Source organism: Athalia rosae, chromosome 1 (genome assembly GCF_917208135.1).
Source record: "Athalia rosae chromosome 1, iyAthRosa1.1, whole genome shotgun sequence".
NCBI lineage: Eukaryota > Metazoa > Arthropoda > Insecta > Hymenoptera > Athaliidae > Athalia > Athalia rosae.
Genome location: NC_064026.1, coordinates 8,278,795 through 8,298,253, shown reverse-complemented (window position 1 = coordinate 8,298,253; position 19,459 = coordinate 8,278,795). Strand labels below are relative to the sequence as shown.

Below are 19,459 nucleotides of genomic sequence, written 5' to 3'. Positions count from 1 at the left end.
TTACTTCAGAAATGTATCAAGCGATTTCCATCGCCTTGTAGATATTTAATAAAAAAATCTATTTGCAATGAATAACAAATCATAATTTAATGAAAACCAGCTATTTATATATTATTACCATTATTATATAATATTTAATGGAGGGTATCAATTAAGGCTGTCAATTCATAAAAAATAACCGAAGAAAGAATGGAAAACTTTAAATTGGAAAAAAAAGCTGAACAAATTTTCCATTTATGATAGAATCACGAATAGACAAGAATTATTTCACTAGAATTAAGTCGAGGCATGCTAACTAAATAATTTATGTCTGTCGATTTGTTCACGTTTTTTCTTGGTTTTGTTTGATGCAAGCGGTGTCATGCTAAATGCTGGTTTTCTTTTCCGCGACTGAAACATAAAAAATGACGGTATGGATAAAAAACGAAAAAAGTACGATGCAAACAGCTTTAAGGTTTGATGTCCAAGTGTGCAATTTGTAAAATCATCACCTTGTCGTTTTTAGTAATATCCTTTTCCTGGCTACTGACTGGTTCATCTTCGACGGGGAGATCGATAGCGGGACTGAGATGGGCAAATACAAAATTCCTCGAATTTTTAGGCTTCGTGATAGCTTGATTACTACTATTTTGCTTCGTAATCCGAGAGAGTCTTGCTAATGATTCTTCTCCCCTAGCCAAGAATGAACCTCGATGGATCGCGCTCTGTGTTAGATGTGATAATAAAATACTAAAGATATTGTCTATTTCTCGATGTCAATAAATACTGTTAGTCTGAATCAAAATCACGATCCACACCTGCAGTGTCTTCTTTCCACATCCTGGATTGGCGAATAAATCGAGGATAGTATGCCGCTTAGCAGATACCTCAGAGTTTACAGCAATAATCGTGGTGGTATCCATAGTGGTAGATTTGCTGCATTTATTTTTCTTCAAAGCCTTCATACCAAGTTCGAATAGTTGGCTATTTTGTGTTTCGATCTCAATATCTGCAGATGCCTCATCCGCCTAATGGGTCATAGGAGGTTGTTTTTTTTTAAGTTCAGAGAGAATACAATGAGCTCTCAAAATTTCATTAGGAATATTAATAAATATGTGAAAATTATATTTAAGTCATTTTTATTTATGATGTCCGTACCTTTTGGCGTTGCAGGAATTGCTCTCGTTCTAATCTTTGTTTACGCCATTCTAACTCGCTCTCTACGTCGATGGGATCTATGGTAACTTCCTCTTCAGGATCACATGACTGTTCCTGATCGTTGTCTCCTAATTGATCTGTGACCGACACATATAACTTGTTGCAGGATTTTTGAAAAAGAAAAACAACATTATCAAAAGATAGTTTACAACGCACCAATATTCTTCCATTTAAACTTTCTCTGCCTAGCAGCACCATCTGAATGCAGCTCCCCATCTTCTAACAACATTTCTTGCAACAATCTAACTTCCCTCTGGTCTTGATCCAACACCTGTCTCATGTGTAACTTTCCCGCTTGTTTTCTGACTTCCTCCTCATCAATATTTTCGAGATCTCCTTCTTCCATTTCGAATTTGTCCAAATCTTTTTCATCTTCGTCTGCAGATCCCCAATCGCTTTCAGACAATTCAGCTTCCTCATCCACAAAACCAGCGGCAGCTTGTACGATATTCTTCTTTGTAGCTGGTATCTCATTTTCTTCTGAGTCATAGTCAACGGATTGATTATCAGAATCGAAACCACTCTTGCCATCATCCTCATTTTCACTTTCATCTTCATTGTCTGATAGTTGTAATATTGTTGGTTTTCGTTTGAAATTTTTTTTTTTAGCATTGCCACTCATCAAATTATTTTCAGTACTTTCGTCGTCGGACGACAATATTATTCTGAGCTTATTTGAGTTTTCATTGAGCTTCTGAATTTGTTTGTGAAGAGAAGGACTATTGCATGGGGATATCTTACCATTTTCAACCTTGTGTGTTTCAATTTGCTCGTCGTGATCCTTACCAGATTCCAACCTTTCGTCGTCATTGCGCTGTGTAGCAAACGTTCCAGAACATAACTCAAATAACTCTGCATCAGAAACTTGAATCTTATTGGATGTATGCATTATTTTATCCAATCCACTATTGTCACAGACAGTGTCAGGAAATTTATTTGAGCACAAATCCACCAATTCATTGTCATTGGACAGGTCCTTAGCATCATGGAACAATTTTTTTTGTAACCTTTCCAATTTCTCTGGATCACATACTCTGGGAGAATTTTTTTCAATAGGTGTTTCATCTGCAAGCAGAGAAGCTACAATCTCAGATGGACCCTGAGTGAATGACGAATCTGCGCTTAATGATTTGGAGCCGGTATTTAGAGCAGTGAGTTGCGTTAGTGGTGAAATGATACTGAGAGAATTATCAGCGACTAGAGGTGTCCCACATAACTGGCGTTTCTCATCTACACGCCGTTGGGATCCTGGTAGATCATCTGCGTTGCTCAACCAATCATCATTGCTATTATTGTCACTGGCAAATATATCAACGTCAGTTCTTGTTCTACTGAAATGACGGCCATTAGACGGAGTTATATTTATTGCTGTGGAAACTGGATCCTCATCAGCAGAATCTTCGTCTTGAAAACCTTTTGTTATTCGTTTCAATTTTCTCACTTGATTCTCTTGAATGGGTTCATCTTCTTTAGCATTTTCACTTATATCACCATCGTCATCCTGCTCATCTTGTAGATCAGTAACATCTCCTTTGTCTTCTCGTGATTCTTCTCCGCTGACTTCATCATCTTCTTCCTCCTCATCTCCTGATTCTTCCCCACTGACCTCAGCATCCAAGTCTACAAACGGACTTTGGTATTTCTTCTTATTCCCCACCTTCTTCATCGGCATATCATCCTCATCCGGTTCACTCTCCCCACTACTACTCAGCTCAATCTCTTCTTCTTCATCTTCCTCGTCCATTTCACACTCCGGATCATCAGTCATTAATGCTTGGGCTTCTTGCTCTTTCTGCTCCCACTCTTTGTTACGCTGCACAGACATTTTTTGTTCCAATTCTTCTTTTAAACGAGTTAATTTTGCACCAGGCTTACTTAGTTCAGGATCATCATTTCTTTCATTATATGGTATTCGGTATGGCATAATTTCAGTTACAACAGTTGCACCACTTGCCGTTTGTTTTGCAAAAGTTATCTTAACATCCTGAACGGATTCCACTGGTTTTTTTAGAGCAGAATGCTTGATGAATCGTTCCTTCAAACTACTCACGCCAACTTTGTGAGATGTCAAATCAATCAACATATTTGGCGATCCTTGCAGTTTCGGTACTATTTTCATAATGTCAGGAAGTATTTTTTTATTTTTTCTTGGTGTGGATTTATCGTTTTCAAACTCTGCCAATGGTAATCCATAAACATGGCCAATTGGTTTATTATTAACTTTGGTATCATCACTGCAGTCAGCTAGGTTTCTGTCAACTTCGGATACTTCAGCGTCCGCCATCCCATTCGCATTTACTTTGATTACTTTGTCCTCATCCACAGGCCATTTTCCGATTATATTTTCAGATTTGTGTGAATCAATTTTCAAGACCTTTTCACTTTCAGGCGACCTTTGGTTATTCATTAGCGTATACTGATCTTCGGATAGCCTCAACTGAAATTCTTCAGAATCATCTTTTATGGCTTTACTTCCATCAATATGATTAGCTGTTTCTTTTTTAGAAATTGATGTACAGCCAGAATGTGTTTGTTTGTCAATCTCTGTAGCCAATGGTTCACTAGATTCAACATTAATTCTCGATTCTTGCCCAAACCCTTGCACTGTTTCTACAGAGTTGTTACTGTTCATTGCTGAAACTTCGTTATCTTGTTCTCTGAATAGCGGCGGACAGCCATCTTCTGGAAATTCGTTTTTAGAGGCAAATGAATTACGTGATACCCCATTGCGTTTGTCCTTCTGTTGAGCACCTTTATCATTAATTCTGCAAACTTCTTCCTCATGTTCTGCAACCTTTTTGATTGCTCCGGTGGATTTGTTATCTTTGATATCTAGAGAAGGAATTGTCGAATTACACTGTACATCTCCATCACTATCCGAATCTGACTTGAAGAATTGTTCTGCCTCCTTCTCTCTAGCTTCGCAAAATTTGCTGAAATAAGAAGAAATTCATGTAGTATTGAGTGAATCTATTCGTCTTGGGAAACAAATTGATGTTCTTACCCAACAATCTCAACAGATAGTTTCAGCTTAGCAGCTGTTGTTGGGGCTGGGGCGAGTATTGGTAGCTTTTTACGTCTGCTCATGAATTCTTGTAGAGTTCGCTGTTTAGGTCTGTGGTATGGTAGAGATAAACCAGATTCTCTCAGCATTCTTTGAGATGCACTTTTGATTTCACGCATTGCCATCTCTTTTGTTGCACGTATGGACCCCTAATGATAAAGGAAATATCACAATGAAGAAGTTAGAACCGCAATGTGTCACGAGTTACATACAGTCCGTTTCTTCCCGTCACTCCATTTTTCCTTGAGTATGGTTGGTGGCGTCATGGGCTTCCCTTTGCTCCAAGACGCACTGGTTTTATGGATAAAAGAGCTGTCATCTTCAGAATCGGTGTCTATCAAAGAGCTAATTTTACTTGTAACCTGGTCAAAATTCATTGATTTAATTATAATTATCAATGCTAGGTCCATGAAATAATAATAATCGTTAAAAGTAAAATAAAAAATTACATCTACCAATTTCCAGTCTGATTTGATGGATGCCTTATCTCTATTGCCTTGCCTTTTACTGCTGCTGCTGTTGATTTGATCTACTGTTTCGTTTGAGTTCAAAAATGGTATTTTATGGTCCTCATTTTCATCCTCTGTATCACTATCAATTAAAAGTGTTCGACCACCAGATGCACTGGACTGTTCAACATCTTTAAGTTTATCGGAGCTGTGAAAACCAGGATTCTCAGAGATACCGTGATTGAGTTGTTTCCAATTCAACGACAAATCTGATCGCTCGTCTTCCGAATCACTGTCCAAAATATTTGAAAACTTGAAAGGTTTCAGAGTTGTCTCTGAAGTTTTCTCATCATTCTGTAAACCGCCAGGAGCTGAATCAGAAGAAGTAAACTTTTCTGATACTTCGGTTTCATGTACAATCTGAGAAACTTCAGCAACACTTTTGTCCACCTCATTCAAACTGGGAACTTGTGTATTGATCATGGAATTTCTTACAACAGTTTCTACTTCCATGTCATATTCTGGTACGTTTTCTTTGTTTCTTTCATCACCAGAAAATAAGACGCTGATTGTCTCCTGACATCCTAAAATAACGTCGTTTGCTAACTCTTTGTCAGAGTTATCAATACTGTTTGAAGATTTGTTCAGATGATTAGTCAATGTTTCTGCAGTTGCCATAACGAATTTATTTCAGAATCAATTGAATTCGGCTCATGGGCCGTTTTTTTAGAGCTATCTTCTTTGTTCTTTACAAAATAGCACAAACTGTATACACATGACAATCGGTTTAATTTCTTCGATCGCTTTCACGTTTTCTAGGCTGTCGTTTAGTTGAACTGGTATTCTGTTCCACTTCGTTCAGACTGTCGACTAAAATTTGGCGGTAAAATACTGGCTAGTTTATTATTACCACTGATCTCTATTTATGTAGGTGCTGCCAAATGTCGTTGACATGGAACTACATTGTTTCGTGATCAAGCAGTGCTCTGTTGTTAAGTTTGCTGTTCGAAAAGATCATTGATGATCTCTAATTGACTTTCTAGGATATAATGAATCCAAGAAATGTACGCACACTACTCTTGATATATCAATATTTATAACGTTGATAGCATCGAGATTTTTATCACAAATTGTGAATCTATTCATCCTTTGAAGAAAATGAAATGAAAACAAATCTGATTTTAATGAAATACGATTTTTGAAATCTTCAGGAGGTATTTCCGGTCGACTCATAGTAAGCATGAAGTTGTCAATGAATCGATTACGAATTTTGGTATGGGAATGGAAGCCAGTCATAAACGTCTTATTTATCTCCACTATAATCAATCGCCGCAAATTTTTGCGACGTCCAGAAAATATCTGTGGTGCTACAAGTAAGTTTAGTTGGTATGATATGGATAAATAGTCAGTTATATTTTTCACTGCTTTTGTGAATACCTGTTACCTTCCACGCTGTAGAGATATGTTGCATTGTATCAGTTAACCTTACCTGCTCGCAATAAGACAAACTTCAATAATTATGGTATTCGCGAATAATGATAGTATCTATTACCATTCCTTAACGTCATTGTTTCATCGTAAGTTTTGTCTAACTGGATGTTATTGATGCAGTTACAGATGATCAATGTTGGAAGGATGGTATTGCCGATCCATCGCAAACAACAACGCAGATGCAGAGGATGATGATGAAGACAGCCCAGAGGAAGAGGCTCCAAATTATAAAGCTCAGTACAGAAGCCTCAAGCGCAAGCTCAAGTTTCTCATCTATGTAAGCAATAGATCTGTAAAACTACAAAGCTTGATATTATTTTATATTGCGCATACAATAACAATTTGTTTTCTATCAGGAAAATGAATGCTTCCAAGAAGCCCTAAGATCCACGCAGAGAAAATTGCTGAAGGTGAATAGGGATAAGAGCTTCTTGCTTGATCGACTACTGCAATATGAAAAAGTTGACGCATCTTTCAGTGAAAGTGATGAAACCGAGTCATCCGATGATGAAGCTTCTAGGCTAGATAGTTCTAAAAGGTAGTTTCAATTCCAGCAACTACTTTGTTACTACAGTATATCTTGCTCAGAATTAGCTGGCGCATTAATGATCTAACATCACGTTCCAATTCTCTGATGACATAAGTATCTGGTTTTCAGAAAAAAAATTGAGCCCAATGTTAACAATCATTCATCTCATCATCAATCTGGACCAGTGAAGCCACTCAATACTAGCAAAAAGAAGAAATCAGTACCAAAAGTACCCAAAGTGCAAAATGTACCTTCGGTTAGTCTGAAGACACTATTTCCATGACTGGTATATGAATGTCCTCAACAATATTAACTTTCTTTATCATCTCACAGGTACATTCAGCTCATAATATGCTACCCGTATCTCTGATGTCTGATGGCCATATGACACCAGAAGAGGTCGAGAGGCACTTGGAATCCCGTCAGACATACCTGGAATTAGTCCCAGAAAAGGCACCACCCACTGTACCCACAGAAATGTTCAGTAACGACCCTTCATTGGACAGGTGATAATCATACTTCTGCATAGTTCCACCGCCATACAAGTTTGCACTTCTTCAAATACCTACCTTTAAACGATGTAGCAGTACCATGAATTTCTTCGAATTTCATCAGAGCCATTTTGAGAGTTCATCAATTTTTTGTAGTGAATCCAATGAGGTTGGGGAACTAGAGACTTCTCCGAGCAATATGGGTGAGGACTGTCTCAGTGTGGACATGCTGGCTGAATAGTGATTGTTCATCACCTACGGTTTATCCATAATTTATAAGTTGCACATTCAATTCACACAGTTATCTTTATTTTAATCAAATAATAATTTAATTGTATCCATTATAATATAAATGAATATGAATTTTTATACATGACAACTGTCAGTTGTAATTTTGCACCCTTCGTTATAATTTTCTTGAATTACTCAACTTTCCTTTTTGTTTACCGTCAAATCTCATGTGAGAGTCCCACAAGTTAATCATTCTTGCTTGATTGACACAGAGGATGACAGCTACAAAATCGGTCCGGGAAAGCTTTGATTGATTTTCAACTATGCACATACCGGCAGTAAAACGCGAGTCGATGTATCGGTTTATATCAAATTATTCTTTTAATACATAGGTATATGTTTATACAAGAATTGTTCGCAAATAGTCGACTGAATAATTACAAGGCATCGATTTGAAACAAATACTCTGATACTATATACTCATAACTAAGGTCGCAACTATGAAGTAGAAAAAAAAGAGAAGCAAAAATAATAACTCATAAGTACGTAAAAATGAAAATAGTTTAGTCAACAATGATAGAAATGATGATACTGATGTCATGAATAAACGCATAGACGATATGGAAACAAATATTTGATTGCGAATAATAATGGTTGCTCACATCTGTCCAAAATAGTAAATAATTCGGATTTTATAGTAGTTTCGTCAGTTCTGTCAGTTCTGTACAATATAGACGATAAATTTTTAACATTTTCAATCACACGTTGAATCTTAGAGTTGAAGATGTAACTATCCTATAAATAGAACCTGGATACATGTAGGTATGTTACATAAGTATGTACGCATGTTATACATAGGTGTAATGCTTATATTACAAGTTGTTCTTCATGCGGAAGTACGGTTCTTTTTTTTGTTCGTCAACTGGTGATGTAGAAATACTGATGAATTGAATGCCGTTTATCAACGGGCAACACGATCCACGATTAATATACAGAGCGGACAACGTGAAATTGCGCACCCAGATTTTGTGCGCAAGCGTGAATCAAAACGACAGTCGAATTTATCATCTGCTAGCGTGTTGTACCAACAGCCTCAGATTTCAGCTGTAGCTGTCAAATTGTCGATCACCAATACAGCTGAGATTGCCGTATTCAAATATGACTGAGGTATGTTGTGTCAGGTGAATAATGCGACACAAAACCAGACACAGATAAGTAGGGTGGCATAGCATCAAATAAAATCGATCAATTGAATGAGAGATTAATTAAATGTCGACGGAAATACACTCATCGGAAAGTTCAGGTTAGGTCCTTGTATTTGACAGCTAAATCTGAAAGCGGAGTGTTGTTGGACATTCTGCGAAACAAATGCCGACGATCGCGCATGTGCAAATGGGGTGCGCAATTTCACGTTGTCCGCTCTGTATATGATATTAATCAGGCATTGTACTTTCATTTATAGGTATACTTATAAGGGAATTGTAGTGAAACAAATAGAACGAATTATAATACGTATGCATATAAACGGGTACATTGTCATAATGATACAACGGTTGTAACAGAAAACAAATTAAAAAGTCTTGTATTCATCATTTGTGTATAAATATTTTTAAATATGTATATTAAAAATTTGCTACACATTTCACGGTTATTTTACACGTATGAATTTGTTATTCTATTTCTTACCATGACTTGAGTTAATTAAGTAACGTTGTTAACGGACAGGGACACATATTATCCAAAGGAGCCTATCTCAACCCCATAACCGCTGAGTTCCACATCAAAATTGAATCATAACATCCATGTCTCGCGTAGTTTTCACTCAGTCATGATAACACTGTACAAAAGTGTAAACTGATCTCAACAGACACTAAATTTAAATGGTTTTAAATCGATGGTAATGAATACCAGTTAGTAAAAGTGAATACCTTCCAAAATTATCGAGTACACATGACGTACGGAAAAATTTGGCCATCTCCCAGGTGTTAGTCAGTTGTATTGAAATGTTTGACTTCGTTTTTTTCTTATGAGGAAGTCGGGATTCAACAAAAATTTACAAATAGATCCGAAGAAATATTTCAAATGCTTCACAACCCGTGCCAGGATAAGCTGGCGTCTTTTGAATCGACTAATCGAAATATGGCCAGTGGCTTTTTACTTCCCTCCATCCAAACGCATGATGGAATGGAGATAGAAGCTTTGGGCTATACCGATATTTCATAGTTCATGTCGTAAACACTTGCCCGATCTGGCGTTGGAGTCGTTGGTCTCTGGGATCTCGATTCACCTGGAGCAGATACCATTTCCATTGAATCGGTCATTTCTAAGGCCCGGACAAACGACATGGGTCTACGTCGACCATCACCTGCAGTCGGAGTAGTTGGAGTGGCCATGGTTTTTCTTTTGACTTGGGGCGATTGGTGGGGCTGATGAGGTGGGAAGACTGGGACACCCCCTCGTATTGCGGGGTGATACGCCGCCCTGGGAGCATTTGCGTAAGGCTGCTGCGTTGGACTAGTAGGATTTGAACGATAATAATCGTAAGGTGGTGGTGGTCGTTGAGACGGGGACTGATGGACAGGCATACCGACTGGTACCGGATAGCTGCCTGGCGAGGTGTCTTTCCACATGTAAACACCCCGCTGTGGAGAGCTGGCTAATTCGCGTATATTGTCAACAGTATTTGTTGCCCTCGCATATGGTAGATCGCTTCCTTGGCGAACAAGTTCTCCTTCGGAAAGAAAACGCCGTTGTGGACTATATGTTGCCGTGGCATTGGCACTGTTGTTACCCTGGGGACCATGGAGGCTCTGCTGTCTATCGTAGTAAGTTGGAGCTTCAGCAACACCAATAAAATCTGGTCTGCGTACCTGTGTCGGCGTACCTGGATTCGATCTGTAACAGAGACATTTTAGTCACGGATTTAGTTTTGTATAGAGTACGTGAGCTAACGTCACGATGTATTAACATAGCATCATACAGTGAACCAACGGATATGCGAGTGCTGAGCATTGCAGCCACACAAATACGGCTCTGGCGAGACATACAGGAGCAGCGCGTCATTCCTGTTAAAAAATTTAGCAACTATAGAAGGAACTTAAAATACATAGCAATACCTAGGTGTGTACAAGAAAGCGGAATTATAAACTACAGTAGGTCCTCATAGGATCAAGTTCGTGTTTACCTGCAGTAGGTCGCAATACGACGCCAGAGCACCTCCTTGCAGTTACCACCCCCTGCGGTGGGACACAAACTTATCTATGTATATGTATATAATACCATATCTATGTACCTGGTTCTTATACATGCAGCAGACTAATCCGCTAAGATATGTTCATTTTTCAGACTGTTTCTCTATTAAGGCTTCGTTCACTAGAATTTGATGTGTATTTAGAATATACCGGAATAGACCATTGGTTGAACGGAATAGAAAGAATTGGAGGTATGCCATCGCTCTTTGTATTTTGGCTCAGTTTGTTACGCCAACGTTCATGGCAGCTCTTATTCGTATTTTGCTTTCATGGTTTCTCTTTGAGATCAAAAGTCTTGTAGATAAATAGAGAATACAATTGAACGTAACAGTTTGTTTTGTCTCTAACTAATCCAATTGCCGCACAAAGCATTGTGTGATACAATCTCGACTATCTGTCTCTTAAATGTTAGATAACAGTTGTAGACATAATACATAAAAAGCTGTGAAGAAAATATGTGTGGATAGAAAGATTGTTTTAGTGAAGCAAAATTTCTTGCGCATTCATAGAATTTTTCAATGACTGAAAAATGAAGGGAAATCAAATAGCCAAATTTATTTCTCCGCGATTCGGGAGTTTTGTACAGTATCAATGCTTGTTAAAAGTATTTCAAAATATACCTGCGAATAGGACTGGAAATCGCGAGTGGTGTTGGTACTCCGATTGCTTTGATTCGCTGTTGCATAGTCGGACTAGCTCCAACCTGGCCTTGATTATTGCGTTGAGGCGCTTGCGCTGGAGAACCGCCACCTGTCTCTGGTGACAGAGGATCAGGAGTATGACTCCGGGAGCCATCCATACCTCTGCAAAAACACAGGGATGGTATCACCTTTGAGTCACTGTTTGGCATAGCTTTTCTAGTACATGTATAATTAAATTATGTGAGTTTACAATCTTGAGTAAAAATGAATAGAACACACCTTGGCCTTGGGTGTGGGCTACCCCTTGGATAATGCATCTGGTGACGATGTTGTGACGCCGCTGGATGTCTCGGAGAGTCGGTGCCTTCTACTGGAGGCAAGAAGAAATTGCTCTTGGAACCACACCTCTGTAACGGAGGAGTTGGCTCACAATCTGCCGATTGTGAAGCTGTTGGTTCCATATCTGTATCCGAGCCATCTCTACCAGGGGACAACTATAGTTGAAAAATGAAGTCTCATTAACCAATTATTTGTTTTAGATATTGTTGATGGAAACAATTTTTCCTTATCATTTCACATCTCGTCCAAGTTGATATGTTTAACATTGTTGAATACTACGATTCTCCTATACTCAATTTCCTTAAGTTTCTATGAATGTAAATGTAAAAACGTTAGGATATTGACTACGGATGATCTGGGTAGTAGGAACTTACTATGGTATGGCTTGCCTACTCCTGGGTGGGTATGGTGCATTGTGGTATATTTTTAGACATAATGACATTTTGTGACACAATGTGAACGTCGACAGACAGAATGTGAATTTTGGAAAATAATTCAACACGAATCAGCAGCAATCGGGGAGAACGCTAATTACCCGTTTCAACCATCACCCTCTGAGGTTGGCGTCTCTTGTGAAGTAGTGCTCTAAACATGGGTAATGTTCTTAAACTAATATCGGTCATGACTACTCTAAAACCTACTAAATAAGTGAAAGAATTCGAGTGATTTAGTAAAAGAAGTTATGAAATTTATGGTGAGCTGAGCAGAGTACCTTACAGGGGGACACCTGTATAGCCAAAGCCAGAAACATTTATTTCGATTATGTTTTGCTGAATTAAATATTGACATAATATATTGAAATATATTGAGCTGCAGATCCCAACTAGCTGCAGACTTGTTGCAGGGCAGACATGCATACATATCAAAGAATAAGCCTGTGATGAAGGTTAAAGATAGACGACTGATAAGCAAAAGAGATAGATGCTGATAAAGTAAGCTCTTCACTTTTTCTGATTACAAAACTTTTCGGGAATCGGTTACCGCTGTATAATTTAAGGAATGACGTATGCCTACAGGCGTTGGAAATGCCTAATAACAGGGAAGTTTTAGAGCAAAAATTCCAGAACTGCTAAACGAAGGCTCAATCCAAAATCTACACCAGGTGGTAATAAATTTAGCTCTGTAGTTTCCGCTATCCAACAATAAGAACTAATGTGGCAGTCATAGTTCACATTAGACTGTCACTAGCGATACTATATCGAGCATTAATAATGATAAGCAATCACCAATCTGCGCACGAGGCAAAGTAGATGAGGAACTTTAATTCCTGGAATGAACATTTTTATAGACTCAATAGCAACTGACCAAGTCTGCAGTTTGTTGATAAATCTCGATCATAAGAGCAATTTTATACTTTATACATTAAATATATAATGAGGGACCACAATGACCTAATCCTCATGTGGAGATTGGCAATAAATAGTGTTGCACTAGCTCTTACCTTATTGTAAGCATTTGAACTGGCATTTCTAACACCGTTGCTGCTATCCATGTAGGTTTTTACCTGGTTTTCACTACCTATAGTAGATATCTCGGAAGTGCATGCTCCGCGTCGTTTTCCTGAATACTTTTCAGGCTTGATTAAACTGAAAGCATGAAATATTATATAAGTAGGTGTACACATATGCACCTATGTCTGCATGATGATCAACATATTTGCACACCTTGGATACTGCGGACCAAATTGAGTGTAGCAGCAATTGTGTAGAAAGCCTCGAGAAAATGGATTGTAGCCTCCTTTAAACTTTCCAGTAACTTGCTCATTTGTCGTGCGACCTCTTGAAACCAGGACTATGTGAAATCCTGTCAACCCGAATATAGGAATGAAGAGTAGTGTTACTACACCCATTAAAACCATACTGTTGTAAAGGAGTAAAGGATCAAGATAATGTCAGACTAGATATTGAAGAAATTCATTAATAATAATTGTTTATCTGATGGAAAAAAGGATACGCGACAATCGTGTCAACTTCAGCTAGCTTCTGTTTGTGCTTCAGAACGAAGTACAGACAGAGTCCAAATATACTGAGCATGTGGAAGCTGAGCGACATGAGGAAAAAGAAGAAAAATCTGTAGTTTCTTCTACCAATACAATTGTTCACCCATGGGCAATGGTGGTCGAATGTCTGGAACATATATATGTATTTACATGCATAGCCTTAAATTCAACGCTAGACATATTGCCGTTAAGAAAAAAATATTCACCTCGATACAATGATTGCAAACACTGCAATGTGAACATCGTGGAGGCCTATAGAACTTGCAGGTAACGCACCATTTCATACGAACGGTTATTCCATTTATTTCAACATTTTTATACAGAGGAGCCCGTAAATCATCTTCTCTATCTTCATCCGGTGGTGCTGAAATGGAACATATCATAACTATACTTATCACTGACAGTCAATATCATCCATGTACAAGTCTAATGTATTCAGTATTTGATGTTCTTCACACAAAATAATCTGGATATACGATGAAATGTAATTTGTTGCTGTAAAGTATTGTATAGAATATTCCTCAGCAAAGCAGCTGTGAGGCAATATCCCAGTGGTAATTCATACCAATTTCTCATCTCATCTGGGGTTTTAATGCAATAAGTAATGTTTTAATTAGGTCCCTTCATTACATCCAAGAGCCACATACCTTTGGGAATAACACCTGGATCCATGAAAGTGGCCAGTGTAAAGTTTGCCAAAACAAAGAATGTAATGACTCCCTGAAGCGCGGGTACCCATGGATATCTAAATATGTAATACTGGCATCTGAAAAGGTTGGTTCAATTAGGAATCAGACAGAGTTTATGTATTAAATAGGGCTATCCATTGATACAACTGTATAGTATAAGCGCATGGTTATAGAAAATGTGAGAAATAACAGCTGGTAAAAGAGGAGATAATCAAAAGAAGACCAAGAAGTAAGTCATGTTGGAAGGGAATTAAAAAAAATACAATAGTTCATGGGACCAAGTATGACGGAGATTGAAAGATGGTTGTCCGACTGATTCATTGATAAAACTCCTGAATGGCTTGAGAAAATGTGACAATACGTTGATTAATTTTCCTCATCTAACGAACGTATCATAGGTCTAGGCCAGACAATAGATAATAATGTGAACGCGAAATTTGGCAGTACTTTACGAATTGGTGTGTACTTACGGGAAATAAAAAAACAGTGTCGTGGTACTAAGTAGAAGCGTCCACGCGAACGTGGCTGGCAGGTATCTTGTCTTCACATCGCATTTCGGCATTCTGTATGCTCCTTTAGTCGAGATTCGTAATTCCAAATTATTAATAGGGAAGATTTCTGCTACAAGAAAACATGGCCGCATATACCGACAGAACTTAATTGTAAACCGAGTGAACTTTCAGCGCGAAGTTCCATCATAACTAGTTACTATTGTGATGGATAACAACTCGTCCTTCACATCACTGATCACTAATGTTGTTGCGATAAAAACATTACTACTGTAATTAATATTTATTCACTCTCGAACCCCCTGTCGTTGGCTATATCACCAAGTCATGAACGCACCACTTTACCATTTTGCTTTTATTCTCTGAAAAAGTGACATATGCCGTGGCCCTTGGCTTAAAATCGTCGCTGGCAGAGTCGGAGGCCACTAGAGAGGCCACCGTTCGTAAAGGATCATCATGGACATGCGACGCTCCCGTACGGCCGTTGCAAAAGTGCTGTACGGACAACAGAAAACTCGCGCGGGACACACCTAGCGCTGCCTGTTTTTGGGTCCACAAAATTGTTGCAAACACCTAAAAAGCCTGAAAATTAAGAGTTAAGAATCAACAAATTGTAGCTGACAATGAATGATGAAAAGGTTGTTCTTTTAAACGGCGACGAATTTGATTCAAATGGTGAGAAAAATTGTATGAAAATTAATAAATGAACAATCTTATTTTCGAACAGTTTTGAGCGGTTGTCGGCTCGGCAGTGCGTTTTATAAGCGCTCCAAAAAGCAGTACGTTGATCGGTTCACTCAACCAAAGTTTCGAAATCAGAATCGTTTGCAACAACAATCAGCAGTACTGTGCCGATGCTCTCCACGAAGGCATTGTGACAAAGGCGTCTTACTAATGCAAAAAAACATCGACATAAATTTTCGATCTTTATAGATTTCCATAACTCACTTTCATTTTCACCCACAAGTCTGTTTTCAGATAAATTTATATGGGAGAGACGAATGACTCTGGCATTGATACATGAATACAAACGATTTGAACCAAGTTTCAAAGATCCCAGTGTAAAAAAGAAGCTTGTATGGAAGAATATTGCAGCCTGTCTTCATGCTCAGGGTTACTCCAATGTCACTGATGATGCATGTGACAAAAAGTGGAGAAATTTAAAAAAAACTTTTAAAGACATTTACACTGGCCAGCGCCGTAAGAATAATGGGAAATGGGCTTATTACGATGTATTGGAGGAAGTGTTTGGGAAAGATCCAAAGATCATAAATGCTGTGGTCAGTGAACACAATACAAGTGATATTTTACCTGCTTTATCGAAACATCCAGTCATCCACAAATACAAGACACCAGGTTTGTAAATGTCATTTAATTCATCTCTCATGACTGGAAAAAACACTGATCAAAATAAATTAAACTGTTTTGATTTTATAGATGGGCAAAATGTTCATGTTGAAGTTGTCGATGTGGGGGAGACATCCCACATTCTGGATGGGCAGAAAACATGTGGACTAACAAATGTACTAGAGTACACAGATGATGAGGAGAGTCCAGTAGAGACAACTTATGAAGAATACAATGAAGGTGATACTGTAGAATCTGGTATCGATCAAATCCACGAACCACCGCCCTGGTTTGCTCAATTTTTAAATGAATACAGAGACAATGAGGAAAGACGGTTGGAGATGCTGCAAAATATGCATGATGATATACTTGCTTTAGAAAATAGAAAAGTTTTCCTTTTGGAGCAACTTCTCAACAAGTTTGACTCATCCACTAAAACGATTTCGCCTGTCAGTCCCACATATATTCCTAGTTCTGGTACTACATTTAAGGGATGAATGTATAATACTATATGTATGATTTTCAGTGGCATTTTGAACATGATGCATGTTAGGGAAATAACATCAAACATAATTGTGAGCCCAGGTATGGAGTTCCTTCCCCATAAATAAAATAAATTTTAAATCTTCAATTATAGGATACCAATTGTTTTATTATCATATTCATCATTTCATTATATGATCTGTGTTCAGGAGTCACCAGCTGCCCCTGCTTTAGAAAGTCTTTCCATATAAATAACAAGTTCACAATGCTTGGTATAAGGAAACATGTCAACTGGAACTGCTTTAATTGGTACTAATGGGTCTCCTTGATATTGCTTTGATGTTGGTCGGGCTAAATCAACGAGATTCTTAAGCGCTGCCTTAGGGTCGCATGAAATATACACTAACTTGTTCAATTTCTTAGTCTTTCGCAAAGTTACCAAGGCTCTTTGATCTGTGAACAGAAAATATTGAAGCTGAAAAAAATCTCACGCTTCCAGACTAATGTTGGAAGGTTGATAAGAGACTCACGCAAACCAGCCCGAGGTGGATCAACAATCGCGACAAGATCAGGTTTGGTTGCACGTTGAATAACTGGTGATAGAATATCTTCAGCTTTTCCAACAAAAAATTCACAATTTGTAACGCCATTGGTCAAAACATTCTGTTTGGCATCCTTTATAGCCTCTTCAATCAGCTCCAACCCCAATACTTCGCCACAGTACTGTTAACATTATAACTGCGGTTATTGAAAATAAGTGCGTCACATAAGGTACCTTTGAAAATGATAGCACAAAGAATACGAACTTTAGCAAATGAAATTCCAATAGTTCCTGTACCGCAACAGATATCTAAAACCGTTGTATCCATTGTTGGTTGGGCAAGATCGATAGCTGCTTTGTAAAGAACCTCAGCCCCCAATGTATTTACTTGGAAAAATGCTTTTGGAGACACTCTAAACGTCATGCCTAGCAGCGTTTCTTCTATATATTCTGTTCCACTCAGATGATTTAAAACCATGCCTCCTTCTCCACCAACATCCCTGTCAAACAAAATAATTAGCCTTTGTAATTGACGAAAAAGGCGCTACTGAAGAACAATTCACTGGAACTTGTAATGATTCTTAACAAACCTTCTTGTGATTATTTGAAAGTAAAGCGAAGTGACACGTGCCAGTGTGCCTTCATCACTTTCAAAGAAATCTTTAATATTAGCTTTCAGCTCATTTAATTGTTCTTCGGTTTGATTTTGAGGGTGAATCGCAACAATCAACATTAATTGGTCAGATCGTGAAGTACGAGCAATCACTTGTCTCCAGCAGCCACTTTGATTTACTGGGTCAAACACTTCGAGATTTGATCGTCGAATAAATTTTTCAAACACCTGTAATCCAAATCATCCATATATTTGCAACTTGCCACTGTGCACTATCATTTGCTACACACCTTAACAGCATCGATCATTCTTTGTGGAATGTGCTGGAGTTCGTCAATGGGGCCAACAGCTGTACATCCAGCTGCATAGCTGGATAATCTAAATCCAACAGTGACAGCGCCATTTGTTTCACATTTTCCTGTGTTTGGTAGAGCAAAGGAGGAATGAACCCAATGAATCATTGTTATCACCTAGTTATCACAAAGTTGCAGCAGCTGAAGAGTTTCCTCATAGTTCTTACCAATTGTAAACTCACACTTGTTTCTGTAGCCATTAATCCTCTCAGCTCGAAGTATAGGCTGCAGATCACATAACAAGCCATCATGGACTTTCTTCTGTGTCTCTATCCATTTAGCCAAGTCATTATTTTCTTTGGCTATCTGTTGCCCCAACTTGATCAATATCGATTTGATGTCATTCTCTTTCAATTTCAGCTATAATGAATATGAACACAATTTTGTCTACGGGAACCACATACCATCCTCACATAATAAACAGTTTCCAGATGATAAAGGGCATACAATTATCAGAGTTCTTGACCAGAATGGTAATATGGAAAGCAAGTATTCACCTGATCATCATAAGGCATGTCCCATAGTGGAGTTGTAATGGATTTAATTTTTTCTGCTGGTAGAATTGGGAGATCAAGTTCCTGGACTTTCTTTTTTTTAGCATCGCCGTCTACTTCTAATCTTTCTAATTTACGCTTGATAAATGGATCAGGAGCAGGTTTGGCAGCCTATGAGTGTGTAAGTTATCAAAATTTTACAGAAGTAAATAAATTCGGCGGTTTCAATAATGAAATATGTCTTACTTGAGCTCTGAGAGTTGAATTTTTCCAAGAAATACCGTTGATGGCAGAAATAGCTCTTGTACGGTCTTCCTCGGTGCGGAAACAGACGTACACCCAACCACTACCTTTCCTTGGCGGCTTCACTTTACTCAATTTCAAATTCAATTTTTCAACAAATAATCTCTTCAGCTCACTTATTCCATAATACTTTGGGAGACCTCGTACTTCGATCTTAAATTTTTCCGATGTAAAATCAGCCCGATCAAGATAAGCGTATGGATTTTTATCACCACCAACATTGGAGACGGTTCTTGTCGATCCAGCCGTATTTCGCGCTTCCATATTCCCACCCGTTGTTCACACCAATTGGGGACCTATATATTTGTTACCTGGCTATATTTCAGAACTGTATCATTCCTGGCTCCCTGCGGGAAAAACCAAGCTCTAAATAATTTTTCAAATATTTATAACAGACTAGGTTAAGTCATCACAGCCACATGCCGGGCGCTACTTATTTTTTTGA

The 19,459-nt window shown here is 38.2% G+C and overlaps 5 protein-coding genes and 1 long non-coding RNA gene across 9 annotated transcripts; 3 read left to right on the top strand and 3 right to left on the bottom strand.

The window, feature by feature from the left end:
- Positions 1-68: 68 nt before the first annotated feature.
- Positions 69-6,328, bottom strand: LOC105686117 (claspin). Of its 3 annotated transcripts, none has more exons than XM_012400737.3 (8): positions 4,711-6,328; positions 4,474-4,623; positions 4,202-4,410; positions 1,354-4,130; positions 1,138-1,274; positions 798-1,007; positions 492-704; positions 69-390 (listed from the first exon to the last, which is right to left on the bottom strand). In XM_012400737.3, exons 1-8 carry the CDS (start codon positions 5,386-5,388, stop codon positions 292-294), a joined length of 4,473 nt encoding a protein of 1,490 aa, XP_012256160.2. In that variant the 5' UTR covers positions 5,389-6,328; the 3' UTR covers positions 69-291. The 3 variants fall into 3 exon arrangements, with proteins under 3 accessions (XP_012256160.2, XP_012256161.2, XP_048509717.1); XM_012400738.3 differs by having other exon boundaries at positions 4,717-6,328; XM_048653760.1 differs by having other exon boundaries at positions 4,763-4,896.
- LOC125500635 lies at positions 291-784 on the top strand. The gene is made up of 2 exons (XR_007278058.1): positions 291-432; positions 506-784. It is a non-coding gene; the product is annotated as an uncharacterized LOC125500635 (long non-coding RNA).
- Positions 6,329-6,334: 6 nt separating the features above from the next.
- Positions 6,335-7,597, top strand: LOC105686094 (INO80 complex subunit E). Its single transcript, XM_012400703.3, has 5 exons — positions 6,335-6,478; positions 6,558-6,739; positions 6,860-6,986; positions 7,064-7,236; positions 7,378-7,597. The coding sequence occupies exons 1-5, from the start codon at positions 6,335-6,337 to the stop codon at positions 7,460-7,462; spliced, it is 711 nt and encodes a 236-aa protein (XP_012256126.2). The 3' UTR covers positions 7,463-7,597.
- A 1,355-nt stretch (positions 7,598-8,952) lies between these two features.
- On the bottom strand, positions 8,953-15,258 carry LOC105686093 (palmitoyltransferase ZDHHC8). Its single transcript, XM_012400702.3, has 9 exons — positions 14,842-15,258; positions 14,330-14,448; positions 13,889-14,046; positions 13,637-13,809; positions 13,348-13,542; positions 13,125-13,269; positions 11,624-11,838; positions 11,324-11,506; positions 8,953-10,347 (listed from the first exon to the last, which is right to left on the bottom strand). Exons 1-9 carry the CDS (start codon positions 15,012-15,014, stop codon positions 9,657-9,659), a joined length of 2,052 nt encoding a protein of 683 aa, XP_012256125.1. The 5' UTR covers positions 15,015-15,258; the 3' UTR covers positions 8,953-9,656.
- Positions 15,259-15,368: 110 nt separating this feature from the next.
- LOC105685991 lies at positions 15,369-16,858 on the top strand. 2 transcript variants are annotated; one of them, XM_012400516.3, is made up of 3 exons: positions 15,369-15,555; positions 15,859-16,236; positions 16,318-16,858. In XM_012400516.3, exons 1-3 carry the CDS (start codon positions 15,504-15,506, stop codon positions 16,722-16,724), a joined length of 837 nt encoding a protein of 278 aa, XP_012255939.2. In that variant the 5' UTR covers positions 15,369-15,503; the 3' UTR covers positions 16,725-16,858. The 2 variants fall into 2 exon arrangements, with proteins under 2 accessions (XP_012255939.2, XP_048509982.1); XM_048654025.1 differs by having other exon boundaries at positions 15,372-15,518; positions 15,608-16,236.
- On the bottom strand, positions 16,854-19,436 carry LOC105685969 (tRNA (uracil-5-)-methyltransferase homolog A). The gene is made up of 8 exons (XM_012400481.3): positions 18,958-19,436; positions 18,715-18,882; positions 18,385-18,577; positions 18,155-18,282; positions 17,842-18,092; positions 17,517-17,751; positions 17,241-17,433; positions 16,854-17,163 (listed from the first exon to the last, which is right to left on the bottom strand). Exons 1-8 carry the CDS (start codon positions 19,276-19,278, stop codon positions 16,916-16,918), a joined length of 1,737 nt encoding a protein of 578 aa, XP_012255904.2. The 5' UTR covers positions 19,279-19,436; the 3' UTR covers positions 16,854-16,915.
- Between the last annotated feature and the right edge of the window lie 23 nt (positions 19,437-19,459).